This window comes from Nylanderia fulva, unplaced genomic scaffold (genome assembly GCF_048542155.1).
Source record: "Nylanderia fulva isolate GAGA-0341 unplaced genomic scaffold, ASM4854215v1 Scaffold80, whole genome shotgun sequence".
NCBI lineage: Eukaryota > Metazoa > Arthropoda > Insecta > Hymenoptera > Formicidae > Nylanderia > Nylanderia fulva.
In genome coordinates this window covers 90,979-110,196 of record NW_028190917.1, presented here as the reverse complement: position 1 = coordinate 110,196, position 19,218 = coordinate 90,979, and the positions used below count along the sequence as shown (strand labels likewise).

General features: G+C 39.1%; 4 protein-coding genes across 4 annotated transcripts; all 4 read right to left on the bottom strand.

The window, feature by feature from the left end:
• Nucleotides 1-1,042: 1,042 nt before the first annotated feature.
• LOC114944964 (uncharacterized) lies at nt 1,043-2,614 on the bottom strand. Its single transcript, XM_029321034.1, has one exon. It carries the CDS (start codon nt 2,612-2,614, stop codon nt 1,043-1,045), a length of 1,572 nt encoding a protein of 523 aa, XP_029176867.1.
• Nucleotides 2,615-2,795: 181 nt separating this feature from the next.
• Nucleotides 2,796-4,370, bottom strand: LOC114944965 (uncharacterized). Its single transcript, XM_029321035.2, has one exon. It carries the CDS (start codon nt 4,368-4,370, stop codon nt 2,796-2,798), a length of 1,575 nt encoding a protein of 524 aa, XP_029176868.2.
• Nucleotides 4,371-4,792: 422 nt separating this feature from the next.
• On the bottom strand, nt 4,793-5,848 carry LOC114944966 (uncharacterized). Its single transcript, XM_029321036.1, has one exon. It carries the CDS (start codon nt 5,846-5,848, stop codon nt 4,793-4,795), a length of 1,056 nt encoding a protein of 351 aa, XP_029176869.1.
• Nucleotides 5,849-5,914: 66 nt separating this feature from the next.
• LOC146719975 (uncharacterized) lies at nt 5,915-6,331 on the bottom strand. Its single transcript, XM_085489345.1, has one exon. The coding sequence runs from the start codon at nt 6,329-6,331 to the stop codon at nt 5,915-5,917; it is 417 nt and encodes a 138-aa protein (XP_085345471.1).
• Nucleotides 6,332-19,218: the final 12,887 nt, after the last annotated feature.

The window sequence follows — 19,218 nt, the reverse complement described above, 5'->3', positions numbered from 1 at the left end:
TGTGCTAAATATTTCCTGTAAGTATTATAATTATAGTAGCATCTATTTTAGGTATCAATTTCACAAAGATTGCTACATGATACAATAATTAAATTTAGAATCAGTGATTTCAGAATTTTAATTTATAGTTATAGTATAGTATAATATACATTACATTTTAAAATTAAAATAATAAGAAAATTTTTCTGCACGCTTTCCTATCTGGGTAGTCAAATAAAATTTAATGAATTAATTTTTTCCGTGTACGTAACATTTTGAAAAATGTTATTTTATGTGAAAAATGTGTGCAAAAATTGACAACTTGCACATTGTTTCCTCACCATATGTTATTTCGCTAATTAGAATGATTTTTTCTCATAAACGAAGCTTAACTTGCACATTGCGATAATTAACAAATTTTCTTAATGAACAAAATTAAATTGTGATTAAGTAATATATGTATATCAGATTAATGCAATAGATTATTTTATTTACATGTGTTCACGATTTGAAGGTTTTTTTTTTTTTTTTTATTAAGGATTTAATGGGAACGTGAATGAATAGCCGGGACCGCTCCGAAAGAGCGCAAGGTAGGAGCCAAGGGAGCAGTGGCTAGGAGATACTGAAGGCGGAGTAACTTTGAGTCGTTTAACTTTTAAAAATGTTATATATTACTTGAGAGCATGTTATCGCTCAACAGCTCCTTACAGAATAAAGCGAGAATCGCCACGTACGGCGAATCTTCCTGATTTTCCCGACTGAGAAGAGGAACCAAAATCACGCATCAGCCGGATGACACGTGTCTAAATTGACACAAACATTGGTGAACGCGAACCGAGGAGCGAAAACATTGATATAAGCTCCTTGGTATTTTCAAATTTGAAGGTTTAACGAGCTGAACGATAACCTTCTAATTATTGTTTTTATTCGTGCCTAAACATACCGCCCGCCTCGAAACCATCGTTTCGAAATAAATTAAACAAAAAAAAAAGGCGACTGGTGAAGCGTTCGGTATGTCGATTTACAGAATGTGTTAGAAGCGATATCTGGAGTCTGAACTTAATTACGTAAGGTTGTCCAGGCTTTCGACATCTATCGGAAATAAGTATAATTTGACAATAGGCCGAGTATATTCGGAAGTCGCGGTTTTCACCGTCGCGACGCGAATCAAACCGTCTGGACCCGGGTGACATCGGATGACGCGACCTAAGTCCCATTTACAAGGCGGAAGGAGAGAATTGCATAACAGGACCAGCGACCCGACGCGAATTCCGTTTTTCGAAACTTGCTTCCATTTGACGCGCTGTTGCAAGGTATTGACGTAGTCCTGCTGCCAGTTTTTCCAGAAGCGTTCTGTGAGCTGGCGAACAAGTTGCCAGCGCGTCAAGCAGTTCTCAGCTAGATGCAGTACAGAGGGTTCAGGCGCGATCGTAATCGCGGACCCGATCAAGAAATGACCGGGCGTCAGAGAATCGCAATCGTCGACGGAATCGGTGAGAGGCGCGATAGGGCGCGAGTTAAGGCAGGCCTCAATGTTGCAGAGAATCGTTGTGAACTCTTCGAACGTAAGAGTGTGCGAACCGACGATTCTGCGAAGGTGATACTTGACACTGCGAACCCCGGCCTCCCATAGTCCGCCGAAGTGAGGCGCGGATGGAGGCATATAGTGCCATGACACCCCGTCGGAAGCGGCACTATTTTGAAAGTTTGGATCGCGCAGCGCGGCTCGAAATGATGCAGCCAATTCGCGATCGGCGCCTACAAACGTGGTTCCATTATCAGAGTAGACTGACTCAGGCAGGCCACGTCGGGAGCAGAATCTTGAAAAGGCGCCTAAGAAGGCTGGAGTGGAGTAACTCTCGACTAATTCTAAATGTATGGCTCGCGTGGCCATACAGACGAAGATGGAGATGTAGGCTTTGCGGGAAGCTACACCGCGTCCCGACATTGATTTGATTAAGACGGGACCAGCATAATCGAGACTACAATGAATAAACGCGCGCGCAGGAGGAGAAACGCGCACCGAAGGCAAGTTTCCCATCAATTGAGTGGGAGTAGCTGCCTTTTCACGCGTGCACACTACGCAGCGGAAAACGACACCTTTGACGATATTTCGAGCGCGCAATATCCAGTACTCTCGACGAAGAGTGGCTAGAGTTAATTGAGGCCCCGCGTGAAGAGATCTTAAATGCACGTGCTGCACGAGGAGGTTCACAAGAGGATGTGCAGCTAAGATTATAGGATGTTTTTCGGAGAACCGCATGGGGGCACGCGACAACCGCCCGCCAACGCGGATTAGTTTGTCTTCGCCGAGAAACGGCGTTAAAGACAACAATGCACTCTTCGCTGGAATCGAACGTTGCTGCAACAAAGATTCCTTTTCCCGCGCGAATAATTCTGATTGAATTTGCGACAACCAAAAGTCTCGTGCTTTTCTACATTCGAGCGCGGAAATTAACCGGGAGCCTTCGTCGCATGTGTCGCGCGGCACCGAGTGTCTTTTAAGCTTTGAGATGAATCTCATGATGTAGGCGGTGACACGAATTAAACGCGGCCACGACGAGTACCGTGCGGCAAGGTCCCATGGTTTCCGTCGCGACACGAGATGAGACGCAGCGTTTTCTTTTCGCTCCATCGTGGTCATCGAAGGAGACGAATCGAATGGCGCCAGCCATTCAGATTCAGAACAATGTAACCATGCAGGTCCCCGTCACCAGAGCGTGTGAGACGCAAAATTCTCACCGGGTATACCGCGTGACGCGCAATCCGCGGGATTGTGATCAGTGGGGACGTGGCTCCATTGCGCGTTTGGGAGTCTAGATTGTACCATATTCAGAGACGCGATTCGCGACGAACGTCTTCCACTTTGATGGATGTTGCGCCACCCACGCGAGAACTACCGTGGAATCGGTCCAACAGTGGCAAGAATCTGCAGGGAGATGCAGGGATGATCTGACAAAATCGATTAGTTTCGCGAGTAACACGGCAGCGGCGAGTTCCAGCTGTGGAATACTTAATGTTTTTATCGGCGCAACTTTTGATTTTCCGATTAACAATCGTACTGTTATTTCACCGGATAACGAAACTATTCGAATATACACGGCGGCAGCGTAAGCGTGCGAAGATGCGTCTGCGAAACCGTGTAAGTCGCATCTAACGCTATCTGCACCGCGTTGGATCCAGCGATTTAATTGAAGACCGTGCAGAGCGGCGAGGGATGAGCGAATGGTGTCCCAGCGATCGAGAATGTCAGCGGAAAGCACGTCGTCCCATCCGATTTTGAGCAGCCAGAGTTTCTGAAGGAAAATCTTCGCGACAACAGTAACCGGAGTACTCCACTTCAACGGATCGAACAATCTCGCGATAGTTGAAAGAATCGACCGTTTGGTAGTCTGCTCGGAATGCGGAAGCGTGACGTTAAATTGAAAGGCGTCAGAGGACGGATTCCACCTGATGCCGAGAATTTTAAGATGGTCATCTGTTTGAAGCATCTTATCGCAAACGAGGCCGTGATCTGCGCTAGCGATATCGCTGAGGAGTTGAGAAGAGTTGCTCGCCCATTTTCTCAGCTCGAATCGGCCTCGACGAAGCAACGCGCATACCTGCTCGCGAACTTGACGAAGGAGAGGTATGTCGTCCGCCCCGAAGAGAACGTCATCGACATAAGTATTTTGCTGCAGCACAATAGCAGCGAGTGGGAAAGAACTACTCTCATCTTGAGCGAGCTGACGAATGACGCGTAGCGCTAAAAATGGCGCACAGGCTGTGCCGTATGTTACAGTAGTGAGCTGATAAGCTCGAGCGGGTTCTGAAGGAGCGCCGCTCCACATAATTCGCTGGTAATCGATGTCACGCGGGTCCATAACTATTTGGCGATACATTTTCGTTATATCGGCGGCGTAAACGTAGCGGAACTGTCGCCAGCGCAGAATGACCGCCGATAAGTCCGCTTGTAACTTTGGCCCGGTGAGCAAGTGATTATTCAACGACGTTGAATTGGTCGTCAGATTCGACGCGTTGAATACGACTCGCAATCTTGTCGTGACGCTACTGTCGCGAATGACAGGATGATGAGGGAGATACACTTCCTGCGAGGCGACTTGATCGCTCTTCACTTCGTTCATATGTCCTAATGATTCGTAATCGTGCATAAATTCGGCGTATGCCGCACGAAGGTCGGAATGTAGAAGGAAGCGACGATGTAAGCCTCGCAAGAAGCGTTCAGCCGTGTGGCGCGAATCGCCGATGTCGATCGGCGGACCGCGCTTAAACGGAAGGCGCACTGTGTATCGGCCGTCAGCACTGCGCGAATGCGTGGCTGTAAAATGCTCCTCACATTGCTGCTCTTCAGGGCTTTTTCTTTTTTTTTTTTGTGTCGCTGGGGAAACCATCATGGTACCGTACACCCCCGGGTAGGGGTGCGGGTTATGAGGAGAGCCTGTCGAGGAGTTTCTTCGATTTCCCAGAATCGTCTGAGCTCCTGATCTAGAGCCTCCGAATTCGCGCAATGCTGAACGGTGATCGCTCGCGATTGCGTCAACAGCTCGGAAATGGGCCCCGACAAAACCCAGCCGAAAATGGTTTGCTGCGCAATTGGCTGCCCAGGGGCGCCTTTACGAACGCCGCTAAGCAGCAACTCGCCATATAAGTCTGCTCCGATAAGGATTTCGATCGGGTCAGCGCTTGTTGGATTCGGATCGGCCAGATTGAGATCGCTTATATAGCTTCAATCATAGCTAGAATTTGCTTTGTAAGGCGAATATTTTGTGAGAGATCTGAGAATCGACGCAGTTGTCGTGAACACGGGAGCAGCTTAATTGATCGGAGCGATCCGAATCTTAGCGGCAAATTGACAAGTTCCGGCGTTCATTCCGCCGACGGCGGAAATCGAGAGTAGTTGGCGAATGCGACGCATTCTGAGAGTTTGTGCGAGACGCTCCGTGATGAAGGTGATCTCCGAGCCTTGATCGAGAAGCGCTCGCACGGTGAGAGTCCGACCCGACGGTGCACCGACGGTGACGCGGGCCGTCGCGAGTAACACTTGCGGGAGCGCTACACCTGTTCGCTGGGAGCATAATGCCGTGGCCAAAGTGATCGCGATAGAGTCTGACGACACACTCGACGAGGTTTCGTTTTTTAGAGAGACAGCGGATGCAGTTGAGGAAGAGGCCGAGTCAACGTGCAGCATCGAGTGATGCTTGCTTTGGCAAGTTCTGCACGAGTATTGACTCGGACACGTTTGTACAGCGTGCTTTGCGCTCAAACAATTGACGCATCGCTTCGCTTTTAAAATGACTTCAAGGCGTTGACTCGGAGTCCTCCGCAAAAACTGCGGACATTTGTTGATGAAATGCGCGGGCCGACATAGTGGGCACGATAAACCAGAGGCAGTGGCGTTAGCACTGGTAACTTTTGGCGCGCGCGAGAATTTGGAAGCATTAGCCGGAGAGATTTCCTCCAATGCACGAATGCGCGTGTCGAGAAATCGGTCGAGAGCTTCATACGAAAGAATGTTCGGGTCGTCACCGGTTTTTAACTTCCACGCTTTCCGAGTAGCGTGATCAAGTTTTTGCGTGACGCTAAAAACTAACATATCGCTCAACATTTGATCGGGTGATCGATTCAAATTTTTTAAAGAAGCGATAGCGCGATTCGCTTTGTCGCGAAGTGCGTTAAGTTCGACAGCGGATTCGCGAGAGACCGTCGGCAGAGAGTATAGCGCTGATACGTGCACGTCGACGAGCCGTCGCTTATTGTCGAATCGTGAAACTAATGTTTTCCACGCGATATCGAAATTATCCGCGGTGATTTGAATAGATTTTATAGTGTCGAACGCATGACCGGTGAGACTTGAAGCTAGGAAATGCATCTGCGAAAATGCAGTTAATTCGGTATTTTGAATTATGAGAGAAGTAAAGCGATCGCGGAAGCTCTCTCAGTCCTCGACATTTCCCGAAAACGGCGGTAGTTGAATCGGCGGCAAATGAGTTAATGAAAAGGACGATGGTTCAGCGGTACTTATCGTGGACTGCGACAGGCTCGTTCTGGTGGGCGTTGGATCCAGCTCTTCGAGGCAGTCGGCCATGTAGTCGAGGGTTGTCTCGTAGTATTCCTCGCAATTTTCGAAGATCGTGTTCGAAAAGTAGTCCATGGTCCGCTGCTGCTCGGCGGTGAACGCTCGTGCCAGGATAGCGTGCTTCTCAATGCACCGTGTCCAGGTCTTCTTCAAGGTTGACATTCGTTGACGAATCTTAGCCGCAGTGTAATTGGCTCTGCCAACTTTTTTAAAGTTGGAGAGCGCTCGCTCTACAGATTGCAGCATTGTTAGCTGCTGCGAGAGATGATCGCTCATCGTGTTGGCTGTCCCCACCTTGGGTGCGGGCTAAACGATGAGTCCGTCACTGAGGTTCAGCAGAGAGAGAGAGAGAGAGAGAGAGAGAGAGAGAGACGATCGCACTGCGTTCACCGTGGGTTACCTCGATCCGGCTCGAAAGACCAACTTTTATGTTCACGATTCGAAGGGTTTTTTTTTTTTTTTTTTTTATTAAGGATTTAATGTGAACGTGAATGAATAGCCGGGACCGCTCCAAAAGAGCGCGAGGTAGAAGCCAAGGGAGCAGTGGCTAGGAGATACTGAAGGCGGAGTAACTTTGAGTCGTTTAACGTTTAAAATGTTATATATTACTTGAGAGCATGTTATCGCTCAACAGCTCCTTACAGAATAAAGCGAGAATCGCCACGTACGGCGAATCTTCCTGATTTTCCCGACTGAGTAGGGGAACCAAAATCACGCATCAGCCGGATGACGCGTGTCTAAATGGACGCAAACATCGGTGAACGCGAACCGAGGAGCGAAAACATTGACATAAGCTCCTTGGTATTTTCAAATTTGAAGGTTTAACGAGCTAAGCGATTACCTTCTAATTATTGTTTTTATTCGTGCCTAAACATCTAGAGTAACGCATCCGAAATAGCTTATTCTTTCTCGCGCATATCATTATCCGCGCAGTCTTCTGATTCTTTGTAAAATATTGCGAGGGACGACCGGAGTGATCGGTCGCAAAGGAAGTCGCGCGGGACCTACTACAGTTTACGGAGATTTTGCATTGCCTACAACCCTCAGAATTAATTACGCCGCGCGGACCTTATTAAGTCTCGCGCGTTAATAATTATTCGACACGTAGGCGTGCGAAGTTACTTCCGGGTCCCGCGTGTCGTCCGATATCACCGCGTCGGGTCGTCTCAAAGGCGCGGAACAATAACAACGCGCCGCGTCTCGGCCGTAAATACGCCGTATTGTATTGTCCGAATCAAATTTCGGCCTCGCTTATATGTATTTCGGCGTCACTAAAACGGAGTTCACTCCGTAGTATATCGAAAGAATATTGATTTTTCTTTCTTGACCTAACATTTTACTCAAGCTTTTATACAATTATTTTTCTGCCTATCTTCGTTCATCATTGTTCAAATATATTTAATGCTTGTTACATTTGAGCGATTTCAAATAGCCTCTCTCGAATTCCGTCCTCTCTCCCGTCCGAACTCCCCCCTCTAACCCCTGACGATCTGAGCGAGTCGATTATCGCCGTCGCGGAAATTTTCGGGACGATTTACTGATTATAAAGGTCATCTGTCGATTTGTAAATTTTCAGAGTGGCGCGAATCTCGCGCCTGGCGCCCAATTAAACATATTTTTCGTGTTTACGCGAATTTCCCGCTTTCCGCGTCGAAGGTGTGCCGTCGGTCATTTACATCGGCCCGATTTCCCGGATCCTTATCGATCCGACGGACTAATATAAAATCAACGGTTACAATATATATATATATATATATATATATATATATATATATATGCATATATACACATATATGTATATTTAATTCTGTATACATATATTACTATTATACTTTTTAAAATTAAAATTAAATGTGAGACGACCCAACTGGCTTAAATTAATTCTTATTATTATTCGTTTGATGCCATGTACAAGAACAGACAACGTTTCGACCTTAGGTTTAGGTCCTTATCAAGTCTAAAATTAACATTAAAAAATACAATAGATGTACATACAAGAATTTTGATTTTTAAGAAAGTAAAGCGCAAACCAAGATTATAATAACAATTTAAACGTACCTTACAAATTCTTAAGTGCAATATATAATTAATTTTGTTCCATTTTACATATTTCAATATAAATATTGTGTCACGTAAACGTTCGGTATGGATGGTAAAGACGAACTAAGTTAAACAGCTTTGATTATTCTATCATAGATCGGATTCAAATTCTCTGTGTCTTTCTGTAGGTTGATCGTGTTATTAAATTTTTTTATAAAAAACATTTCAGCAATCTCTCTTTTCCTAGTGTTTGTTTCTCGATGTAAAATATTTAAGTTTGTCCATTTAAAGTCATGCGAAAAATCATTTCTATGTTTGCTTATAACATTTTGATTGCTGACATGCATTTTTATATTATTCATATGTTCTTTAATCCGAGTATTAAGGTGTCTTTTAGTTTGTCCGATGTATGTGGCGTCACAGTCATTGCAGTCAACTTTATAAACTATCTCGGTCATATCGGCTTTAGGTAATTTGTCTTTTCGGGGTTTAATAAACGTATCAAGTTTTTTTGGAATCGTATAAATAACACTTAAGCCTGTTTTCTTAATAGATCTCTCAATAGTCTCACTTAGGTTCTTAACATACGGCATTAAAATACAAGACGAAATATCAAATACATTATTTTTGTCAACTACGTTATGAGAATTTTCTAAAAAACATGTTCTTTTATACATATATCGCTCGATGACCGTCCTAGGGAAACAATTATTCAACAAGATTTTTTTAACCATCTGTAAGTTCTCATTATGAAATCGTTTATCCGATAACAAAATAGCGTGGTCGACTAAGTTATTAATCGTGTTAACTTTGTATTTAAACGGATGGTTAGAATGGTAGTTTAAATATCTACCAGAGAAGGTAGGTTTCTGGTACCAACTAGTCAATAGTTTACCATTGTTTCTAAAAACCAATGTATCCAGAAAGTTAATCTTGTTATTTATCTCTGTTTCATGTGTAAATTGCAAGCGGTGATGGTATTTATTAAACGTAGTCAAAATGTTATCCATTTTATTGCGTGGTACTATTGCAAAAATATCATCAACGTACCTATAATAAACTGAAATGTCAAATTGTAAAGAGCTTAAACATTCTGTCTCAAGATCAGCCATAACTAAGTCTGCTAAAATAGGTGAAAGGGGGGATCCCATTGGCGTACCATGTATCTGTTCATAAAATTGATCGTTGAAACGAAAACTGGTAGATTCTAATACAGCGTCGATTCCATATAAAAATTGTGTCAAACTAAAATTTGTGTTACATGAAATATCCTTCCAACGTTTTTCAATAGCTTTTAAAACTAATTCCTTAGGAATGTTTGTGAATAAAGAAGTGACGTCAAGAGAAATTAACATTTCATTATCTTCAATACTCAAATTCTTGATTTTATTCGCGAACGTCCAACCGTCTTTAATATGTGAGATAGGTTTCGTAATTGATCGTTCCAATATATCATGTAAAAAACGCGCTATACTGTACACCGGGCTCCCAAGTGACGAAACAATTATACGTAAAGGCGCGTTAACTTTGTGAATTTTCGGTAGACCGTAACATCGAGGAAGGTTCCCATTTGTGGTATTAAGTCGTTTATATGTCATTTCATCAATCAATTTATTATCTCGCCATGATTTGATTAAAGAATTGATTCTACCCGAAACTTTCTTGAGCGGATCTTTTTTCAGTTTAGTATATGTACCCTGATCACTTAGTGAAACATTCATTTTGTCAATATAATCTTTTTTGTCCATAATAACTGTAGTTTGACCCTTATCGGCTGTCGTAACTAAAATGTCATCGTTATCACGTAGATACCTATGACATTGTTTAGAGTTGTTAATAATGTATCTATCTATGTAGCTAGTGTGTTTCTTTTTGCTAAGAAATCCATATGCCGCTTTAGTTACCTCGTTTCTTGTCAATTCAACAAGAGCATTAGGAATCTTAGTGCAATTAATTTCTAGGTTCTTAGCTATATCGATAACAATGTTAGTGCGGTCATTCTTATAATTCTGTGAGACAGGCAACCCGAATTTATCACCTAAGCTTAAAAAATCTAGAATGTTCTCTGGAATAATTTTATTGCTCAAATTTACTATCCATTTCGATCTGTCACTTTTACTAAAAGAGTTGAGTGAAACATTATTATTACGTATTAAATTATTGAACTTTTTAATCGCGTTATCCTTTTTCGTTTTATTAAAAATAAATAATTTATGTTGATTAAGTTCAAAAAATCTGTTAATTAAAGTACGTGGAAGTAAGTCAAACATCCTTTTTTCGATGTTATAAAGTTTGGAATGTAAGAACTTTATGTTATAATTTAAATCTTTAATTTCTAAGTTCAACAATCTAATTCGAGTTCGTCTAGAAAAATAATCAAATTTTTGGTTTACGCTATTACTGTAGAAAAAGATGTTCAATTTCAATTTCTTGATGTGTGGTGGAAGTAAATCCAATCTTCTGCATCGAAGCAGGAAAATTAGTTGATGTTTCGATGTAAATAACTTCTTCTTGATATCAATCCATGATTTCAGCAACAAAGTGTGGTTAAAACCATAATGATCAGAGATTGTTTGAAAAAAACCACCTCTCCGTGTAAGCACCATCATTCGGTCAATGTGCAGTAAAATTAATAGTAGATATCTTGTATCGCCAGTGATGAATAAAATTAAAATTAAGAATGACCGCACTAACATTGTTATCGATATAGCTAAGAACCTAGAAATTAATTGCACTAAGATTCCTAATGCTCTTGTTGAATTGACAAGAAACGAGGTAACTAAAGCGGCATATGGATTTCTTAGCAAAAAGAAACACACTAGCTACATAGATAGATACATTATTAACAACTCTAAACAATGTCATAGGTATCTACGTGATAACGATGACATTTTAGTTACGACAGCCGATAAGGGTCAAACTACAGTTATTATGGACAAAAAAGATTATATTGACAAAATGAATGTTTCACTAAGTGATCAGGGTACATATACTAAACTGAAAAAAGATCCGCTCAAGAAAGTTTCGGGTAGAATCAATTCTTTAATCAAATCATGGCGAGATAATAAATTGATTGATGAAATGACATATAAACGACTTAATACCACAAATGGGAACCTTCCTCGATGTTACGGTCTACCGAAAATTCACAAAGTTAACGCGCCTTTACGTATAATTGTTTCGTCACTTGGGAGCCCGGTGTACAGTATAGCGCGTTTTTTACATGATATATTGGAACGATCAATTACGAAACCTATCTCACATATTAAAGACGGTTGGACGTTCGCGAATAAAATCAAGAATTTGAGTATTGAAGATAATGAAATGTTAATTTCTCTTGACGTCACTTCTTTATTCACAAACATTCCTAAGGAATTAGTTTTAAAAGCTATTGAAAAACGTTGGAAGGATATTTCATGTAACACAAATTTTAGTTTGACACAATTTTTATATGGAATCGACGCTGTATTAGAATCTACCAGTTTTCGTTTCAACGATCAATTTTATGAACAGATACATGGTACGCCAATGGGATCCCCCCTTTCACCTATTTTAGCAGACTTAGTTATGGCTGATCTTGAGACAGAATGTTTAAGCTCTTTACAATTTGACATTTCAGTTTATTATAGGTACGTTGATGATATTTTTGCAATAGTACCACGCAATAAAATGGATAACATTTTGACTACGTTTAATAAATACCATCACCGCTTGCAATTTACACATGAAACAGAGATAAATAACAAGATTAACTTTCTGGATACATTGGTTTTTAGAAACAATGGTAAACTATTGACTAGTTGGTACCAGAAACCTACCTTCTCTGGTAGATATTTAAACTACCATTCTAACCATCCGTTTAAATACAAAGTTAACACGATTAATAACTTAGTCGACCACGCTATTTTGTTATCGGATAAACGATTTCATAATGAGAACTTACAGATGGTTAAAAAAATCTTGTTGAATAATTGTTTCCCTAGGACGGTCATCGAGCGATATATGTATAAAAGAACATGTTTTTTAGAAAATTCTCATAACGTAGTTGACAAAAATAATGTATTTGATATTTCGTCTTGTATTTTAATGCCGTATGTTAAGAACCTAAGTGAGACTATTGAGAGATCTATTAAGAAAACAGGCTTAAGTGTTATTTATACGATTCCAAAAAAACTTGATACGTTTATTAAACCCCGAAAAGACAAATTACCTAAAGCCGATATGACCGAGATAGTTTATAAAGTTGACTGCAATGACTGTGACGCCACATACATCGGACAAACTAAAAGACACCTTAATACTCGGATTAAAGAACATATGAATAATATAAAAATGCATGTCAGCAATCAAAATGTTATAAGCAAACATAGAAATGATTTTTCGCATGACTTTAAATGGACAAACTTAAATATTTTACATCGAGAAACAAACACTAGGAAAAGAGAGATTGCTGAAATGTTTTTTATAAAAAAATTTAATAACACGATCAACCTACAGAAAGACACAGAGAATTTGAATCCGATCTATGATAGAATAATCAAAGCTGTTTAACTTAGTTCGTCTTTACCATCCATACCGAACGTTTACGTGACACAATATTTATATTGAAATATGTAAAATGGAACAAAATTAATTATATATTGCACTTAAGAATTTGTAAGGTACGTTTAAATTGTTATTATAATCTTGGTTTGCGCTTTACTTTCTTAAAAATCAAAATTCTTGTATGTACATCTATTGTATTTTTTAATGTTAATTTTAGACTTGATAAGGACCTAAACCTAAGGTCGAAACGTTGTCTGTTCTTGTACATGGCATCAAACGAATAATAATAAGAATTAATTTAAGCCAGTTGGGTCGTCTCACATTTAATTTTAATTTTATTCATCACTGGCGATACAAGATATCTACTATTAATCTTTTTAAAATTGTTTTAGATCATTATTTTAGTACTCTAGTTTAGAAATTTGCATGCATAATTATTCTTATATTACCATATGTATAATTATTTCTATATTATATTGTACAATTATTGTTGTAATTATCATAATTATCAATTTACAACGCTTTATTAATAAATAATGCTATTTTGTCTGTTAAATCCAATATGATTCTAAACTCAAGCTATCATAACAACCCAGCAAACACAGTATATAAATGTTATATACTTAAGCATGTTACATGGAACGTATATGTTAGTTGTAATTTCCCACTCATAGATGTAACATTTTTAATATTACATATATTACATTGTAGTTATATTGTAATTATATACCAAATAGCACATTAATGTATTGATAAGTCAGTGCTATCTTGGGATATACAGACAATATAACTACAATGTAATATATGTAATATTAAAAATGTTACATCTATGAGTGGAAAATTACAACTAACATGGATGTTACATGTAACGTACACGTTATATTACCTGTTTCACACATAGATATTAAGATTAGCGCCTGCGGATGACACCTCCCGGCGCTCTTAAATAGCAAGAAGTCGATTCTCTGTTATCGGCTAAAGTGCTCCGATTTTCGCCGTGTCATATGTACCCCCACCGGGGACTAGCGGATAGCGCGCGCGTAAGGAGCAGGATCGCTCTGGAATCACTCCTGTGTGATCCTTTATCGCGAACACAGTTAGAGTACCATATATAAAAATATAGTTACTCAGTTTCATATATATAGTGTAAATCATTCCATCGTTCTTCCATCACCGATCCTCTAATAGAAAGAACATAACAGCTGGCGACGAGGACGGGATATTTTCACTGTACGTAAATCACAAGCTAAACTTTGTGTGAACGATCAAGTGCTAGAAGTTTCGATCCACGTGGCGAGATTGATCGTTAGTTAATTCAAAAGGAAGAATTTTTTTTTTTGAGGGACGTGAAAATGTCCACAGGGGGATCGGGCACGAGTTCGAGGGTACCGAGCCCGAGCTTAGGAATAATTTCGGCACAAAAAGTGGCAATTGCCAATCCGCTCCAGGTCGACGTGTTCAACCCGCAACAACAGCCGTTAGCGAGATGGTTGCAGCGTTTGGAAGAAGCGTTCCGTGTGTTTCAAATAGTGGAAGATGCAGATCGAGCGGCTTATCTATTACATTTTGTAGGCGTAGAAGCTTTTGGAATTCTGTGTGATCGACTCGACCCTGTCGATCCGTATACGCAGACGTATAATGAGTTAGTTGAAAAATTAAAGGAATTCTACGTACCAGAACCACTGGAGATCGCAAAAATATATATATATATAGAAAGCGTATGCAACGCTCAGAGGAGAGTGCACAGGAGTATATGGCCGCTCTTCAGAAATTATCGCTGCATTCTAAATTTGGAGATTACTTGCAAACAGAACTGAGGAATCAATTTGTATTTGGGCTGAAAAATCAACGGATCCAGTCAAAATTGCTGAAAACGGCCAATCTTACAAGGGAATCAGCTTTAAAAATTGCCTGCGGCATGGAATTGGCGGAAAAAGGAGTCAGTAAATTGAAGGAAGAAAATCCGTTGGAAACAGCCGTTGACTTTGTTGGTGAAGGAACAAAACACAAGAAGACAAAAGGTCGAGAGGGCCGTAAAGGAAATAAGGCATATCAACAAGGCCAGAGAAAGGACACATCGGCAACAAACCTTTCCAATTTCAAACAGAATAATAAGTACAATAATAAGCGTATTCATTCCAAATCTAATGATATTGTTTGTTTTACATGTGGACAGGCTCATTTGGCACCTAACTGTACCCTTCCTCGGAGCGTAAAATGCAGAGAATGCGGTGGTTTCGGGCACTTACAGAAAGTCTGTAAAAAGAAAGGACAGGCCCACTTGTTGGAGGAGGTTTTTCATGTCAACGATACGGAGCATCTCGAACATAGAATAAAATTCACAGTGCCCCTCAGTATCAAAAATAGAACGATAAAATTTGACGTAGATTGCGGTGCGGCAGTTACGCTGGTAAGCAATAAATGGCTCAAAAACTATTTTCCGAAATTAAAATTACATAAAACGAATTTAAAATTAAGGTCGTATTGTAAGCAAAATTTCGTGCCCCTCGGTTTTATAAAAGTTAAAGTAAAAGATGCAAATCAAATTAAAATGTTAAATATGTACGTAGTAAAATATAATAGAAACCCATTGTTAGGCAGAGAATGGATAAATCAATTAAAATTATTAGATAAAATTAAAAATAGTTTAATAGAGGTAAAAAAATATATATAGAAGACATACAAATGTTAGACGCGTTGGGTAAAAAGCAATTGACAAATTTGTTTAAAAAATATAATAATGTATTTAGTGAGGAATTTGCGCATATTAAAACATTTAAAGCTCATTTAAAATTAAAGCCAGAGGCAAAACCAATTTTTATAAAAAATCGTACGGTACCGTTTAAAATTTTGAAAAAAGTAGAAAATGAGTTAGAACGCAATGGTAGATGCGGGTATTCTAGAAAAAGTTGAGACGTCAAGATGGGCAACCCCAATCGTACCGGTTTTGAAAAAAGACGGTGGAATTAGAATCTGTGGTGACTTTAGTATCTCAGTTAACCCGTCATTAATTGTGGATGAGCACCCGTTACCTACGCTAGAAGAATTATTTGCATCTATGTCGGGCGGCACGATATTTTCAAAAATCGACTTAAAGCAAGCGTATTTGCAACTACAGGTTGAGGAAACCGATAGAGAGATTCTCACATTAAGTACGCATAAAGGATTATTTAAATGTAATAGATTAATGTACGGAGTAGCATCTGCGCCTGCTATTTGGCAACGAACTATAGAAAACATACTTTCCGGAATACCCGGGGTGACAGTATTTCTCGATGACATTAGAATAGCGGGAAAAGATTTAGAACAACATTTGGAAAGACTAGAATCAGTTTTGAAACGTTTATCTGAACATAATATACGTATCAACATCGAGAAGTGTGCTTTCCTTAAAGACGAGATATCATGTTGTGGTTATTTAATAAATAAAAATGGAATTGCAAAAGAATCAAAGAAAATTGAAGCCGTCCAGAAAATGCTTAGACCAACCAATATTACACAATTACGAGCTTTTATTGGCCTAGTTAATTACTATGGACGCTTTATAAAAAATCTAAGCTATATATTACATCCACTAAATAATTTGTTGAAGAAAAATGTAATTTTTAAATGATCCAAAGGATGTGAAGCCGCGTTTAATAAAGTAAAAGTAGAATTTGGAAGCGACAAAGTTTTAGTTGCTTTTAATCCTAAGTTGCCACTAGTACTTGCAGTAGATGCTAGCCCGTACGGTGTAGGAGCCGTTTTATCTCATAGATATCCCGATGGTACAGAGCGCGTAATTCAGTACGCATCAAATTCGCTAACAGAAACGCAAAAGAAATACGCTCAGATAGATAAAGAAGCGTTTGCGATAGTATTTGAAATTAAAAAATTTCATCAATTCTTATGTGGTAATCGTTTCACTTTATTAACAGACAATAAACCACTTGTTCAAATTTTAAATCCTAAAAAAGGCCTTCCAGCATATAGTGCATTACGTATGCAGCACTACGCTATTTTCTTGCAAGCCTTTAACTTTGATATTAAATATCGAAAGTCAATTGATCATGGAAATGCGGATGGTTTTTCTCGATTACCCATATTGGAAAAGAATGATAACAATTACGACTCGATTGATGTTCTGCAAATTGAAAATTTAGAAACCTTGCCAGTAACGGTAAAATGTATTAAAATGGAAACAGGCAAAGATTTGTTTATAAATAAAATTCGGCAAGCGTTAATGAAAGGCCAAAGCCTCGTTCCGTTAGGACTTGACGATGGTGAATTCACATTACAAGATGAAATCGTTTTTAAAAGAGAAAGAGTAGTGATTCCTGAAAGTTTAAGAAACAAAGTGTTAAAAGAATTACATGCGGGTCATTTTGGCACAGTAAGAATGAAGCAATTAAGTAGAAATTTTTGTTGGTGGCCAAAAATTGATAAAGATATTGAGGAAATAATACAAAATTGTAAAGCATGCATTATGTTGAGTAACAATCCAAATTGTAAAGTGAAACACCATTGGGAAGCGGCATCATTACCGTTTGAGCGTGTGCATATAGACTTCGCCGGTTCGTTTATGGGACACATTTTTTTAGTCTTAGTAGACGCGTACACTAAATGGCCGGAAGTGCACATTATGAAGAATATGTCTGCACATGAAACTATAGATAAATGTAGAGAGATTTTTGCTAGTTTTGGTCTACGGTAGTAACGGATAATGGTCGCACTTTTATAGCAGAAGAATTCCAGGATTTTCTTAAAAACCATGGTATTAATCATAAGCGTACAGCGCCTTATCATCCAGCCACGAATGGCTTGGCAGAACGTCTTGTTCAAACTTTAAAACAAACACTGCGTAAATTAGATGTTACAAATGGCAATATTAAGACTAATCTGCAAAAATTTCTGTTCAATTATAGATTAACTCCACATCCGGAGTTAAATAAATCGCCTGCAGAAGCGATGTATGGTAGAAAGATAAGATTGGACTTAATGTTCCCAAAAATAAATAATGAGCGAAAAATAGAAAATGATAAAATATTAAAAGCTTTTAAAAGAGGCGAAAGAGTTGCGATAAGAGAATACCTAAACAAAAATACTAAATGGCGTTTTGGAAATATAAATGCAAGATTAGGTAAACTACATTATGAAATCAAATTAGATGATGGTAGGATCTGGAAGCGGCACATTAATCAAATGAAAAAGATAGGAAATCAAATCGTAAATTATACAAGCAACCTTAGTGATATGGATCACAATGGTCCAATAGAAACTACGAAAGATTTTGTTACTGCGGAAAATAACGAGCAAACTAAACATATACCTTAGAACTTCGATTCTGACAGTTCGAGATGCTCCCGTGAAAACCTTTCGATAGCCGAATCCGAGAAAGGGGAAGCTGGTGAAGCCGAGAGTCCATAAACTCCAATATTAAGCACAAATACAATTAGCGAGCGTAATCGGAATGCGAGCGTTGAGGGCCGACCACAACGCAATAGAAAATCGCCAGAACGTTACGGGAATTATTTGTCATTAATTTAGAATTCAATTTATTGTTTTTAATTATTTGTTGCGCCTAGCTTTAAATTTACAGGGGGAATTGTATATTTGTTGTATATTTCATATATAGATATTTTTTTTTATTGGGCAAAAGGCAAGCCTTGGTCATGTGACCATACAGCTGTAGTAATAAAGAAATAAGGTAGTTCGTATTGTGATTTAGACGATCGGTAAGAGTAGAATAATGAGTGTGTGCTAGTGTAAATGTTCGTGATTATGTGCAGTGAACTGAGCTCGGGACCGGAGGAATGCTAAACCCCGACACTTGTGCACTTCAAATGTCCCCTGCGGGATCATATATAGATATTAAGATTAGCGCCTGCGGATGACACCTCCCGGCGCTCTTAAATAGCAAGAGGTCGATTCTTTGTTATCGGCAAAAGTGCTCCGATTTTCGCCGTTCCATATGTACCTCCACCTGCTAGGGGACTAGCGGATAGCGCGCGCGTAAGGAGCAGGATCGCTCTGGAAGCACTCCTGTGCGATCCTTTATCGCGAACACAGTTAGCGTACCTTAAGTACAAATATCGTTCGAACCAAGATCCATTTTATTAATAAAATTTTCCTGAAATTCTTTTATATTATCAGAATTAGGAAATCGACCGGAAATTCTAGAAATGACGATTTCTTCTTCAGCATCGACTCTGACATATGGATTGAATCGCTTGTTTTTATCCATCTTTCAAAAATTCTGGTAATTAAAGGAAAAAGCTAATAAAACTTTATTTCAAAGTTATATATGTGTATATCAAATAAAAAAAAATGAAATTTTTATATGAAATCATTTTTCAAAAAATGGAAAGTTTAGCATTATAAAAAATGTATAATAGAAAAAAGAGAATTTAATCATATAATTTAAATCTTATAATTGTCCTACGAGTAGTAAGTTTATGTATATAAAGTTTAATTTTTTAAATTATTTTAATCAATAACTTAATCATAATGTAGCAAAGTTAATTTAATTTCGTAAAATTTTATTATTATTATTTAGTAATTTATTGACGGAATAAATCACAAAATTTAATAATATACTG

Excerpts from the sequence above, each read along its gene's own strand:
- LOC114944965 (XM_029321035.2), bottom strand. The coding sequence starts at position 4,370 with ATGGTTTCCCCAGCGACACAAAAAAAAAAAAGAAAAAGCCCTGAAGAG.
- LOC114944964 (XM_029321034.1), bottom strand. The coding sequence starts at position 2,614 with ATGGAGCGAAAAGAAAACGCTGCGTCTCATCTCGTGTCGCGACGGAAA.
- LOC146719975 (XM_085489345.1), bottom strand. The coding sequence starts at position 6,331 with ATGAGCGATCATCTCTCGCAGCAGCTAACAATGCTGCAATCTGTAGAG.
- LOC114944966 (XM_029321036.1), bottom strand. The coding sequence starts at position 5,848 with ATGCATTTCCTAGCTTCAAGTCTCACCGGTCATGCGTTCGACACTATA.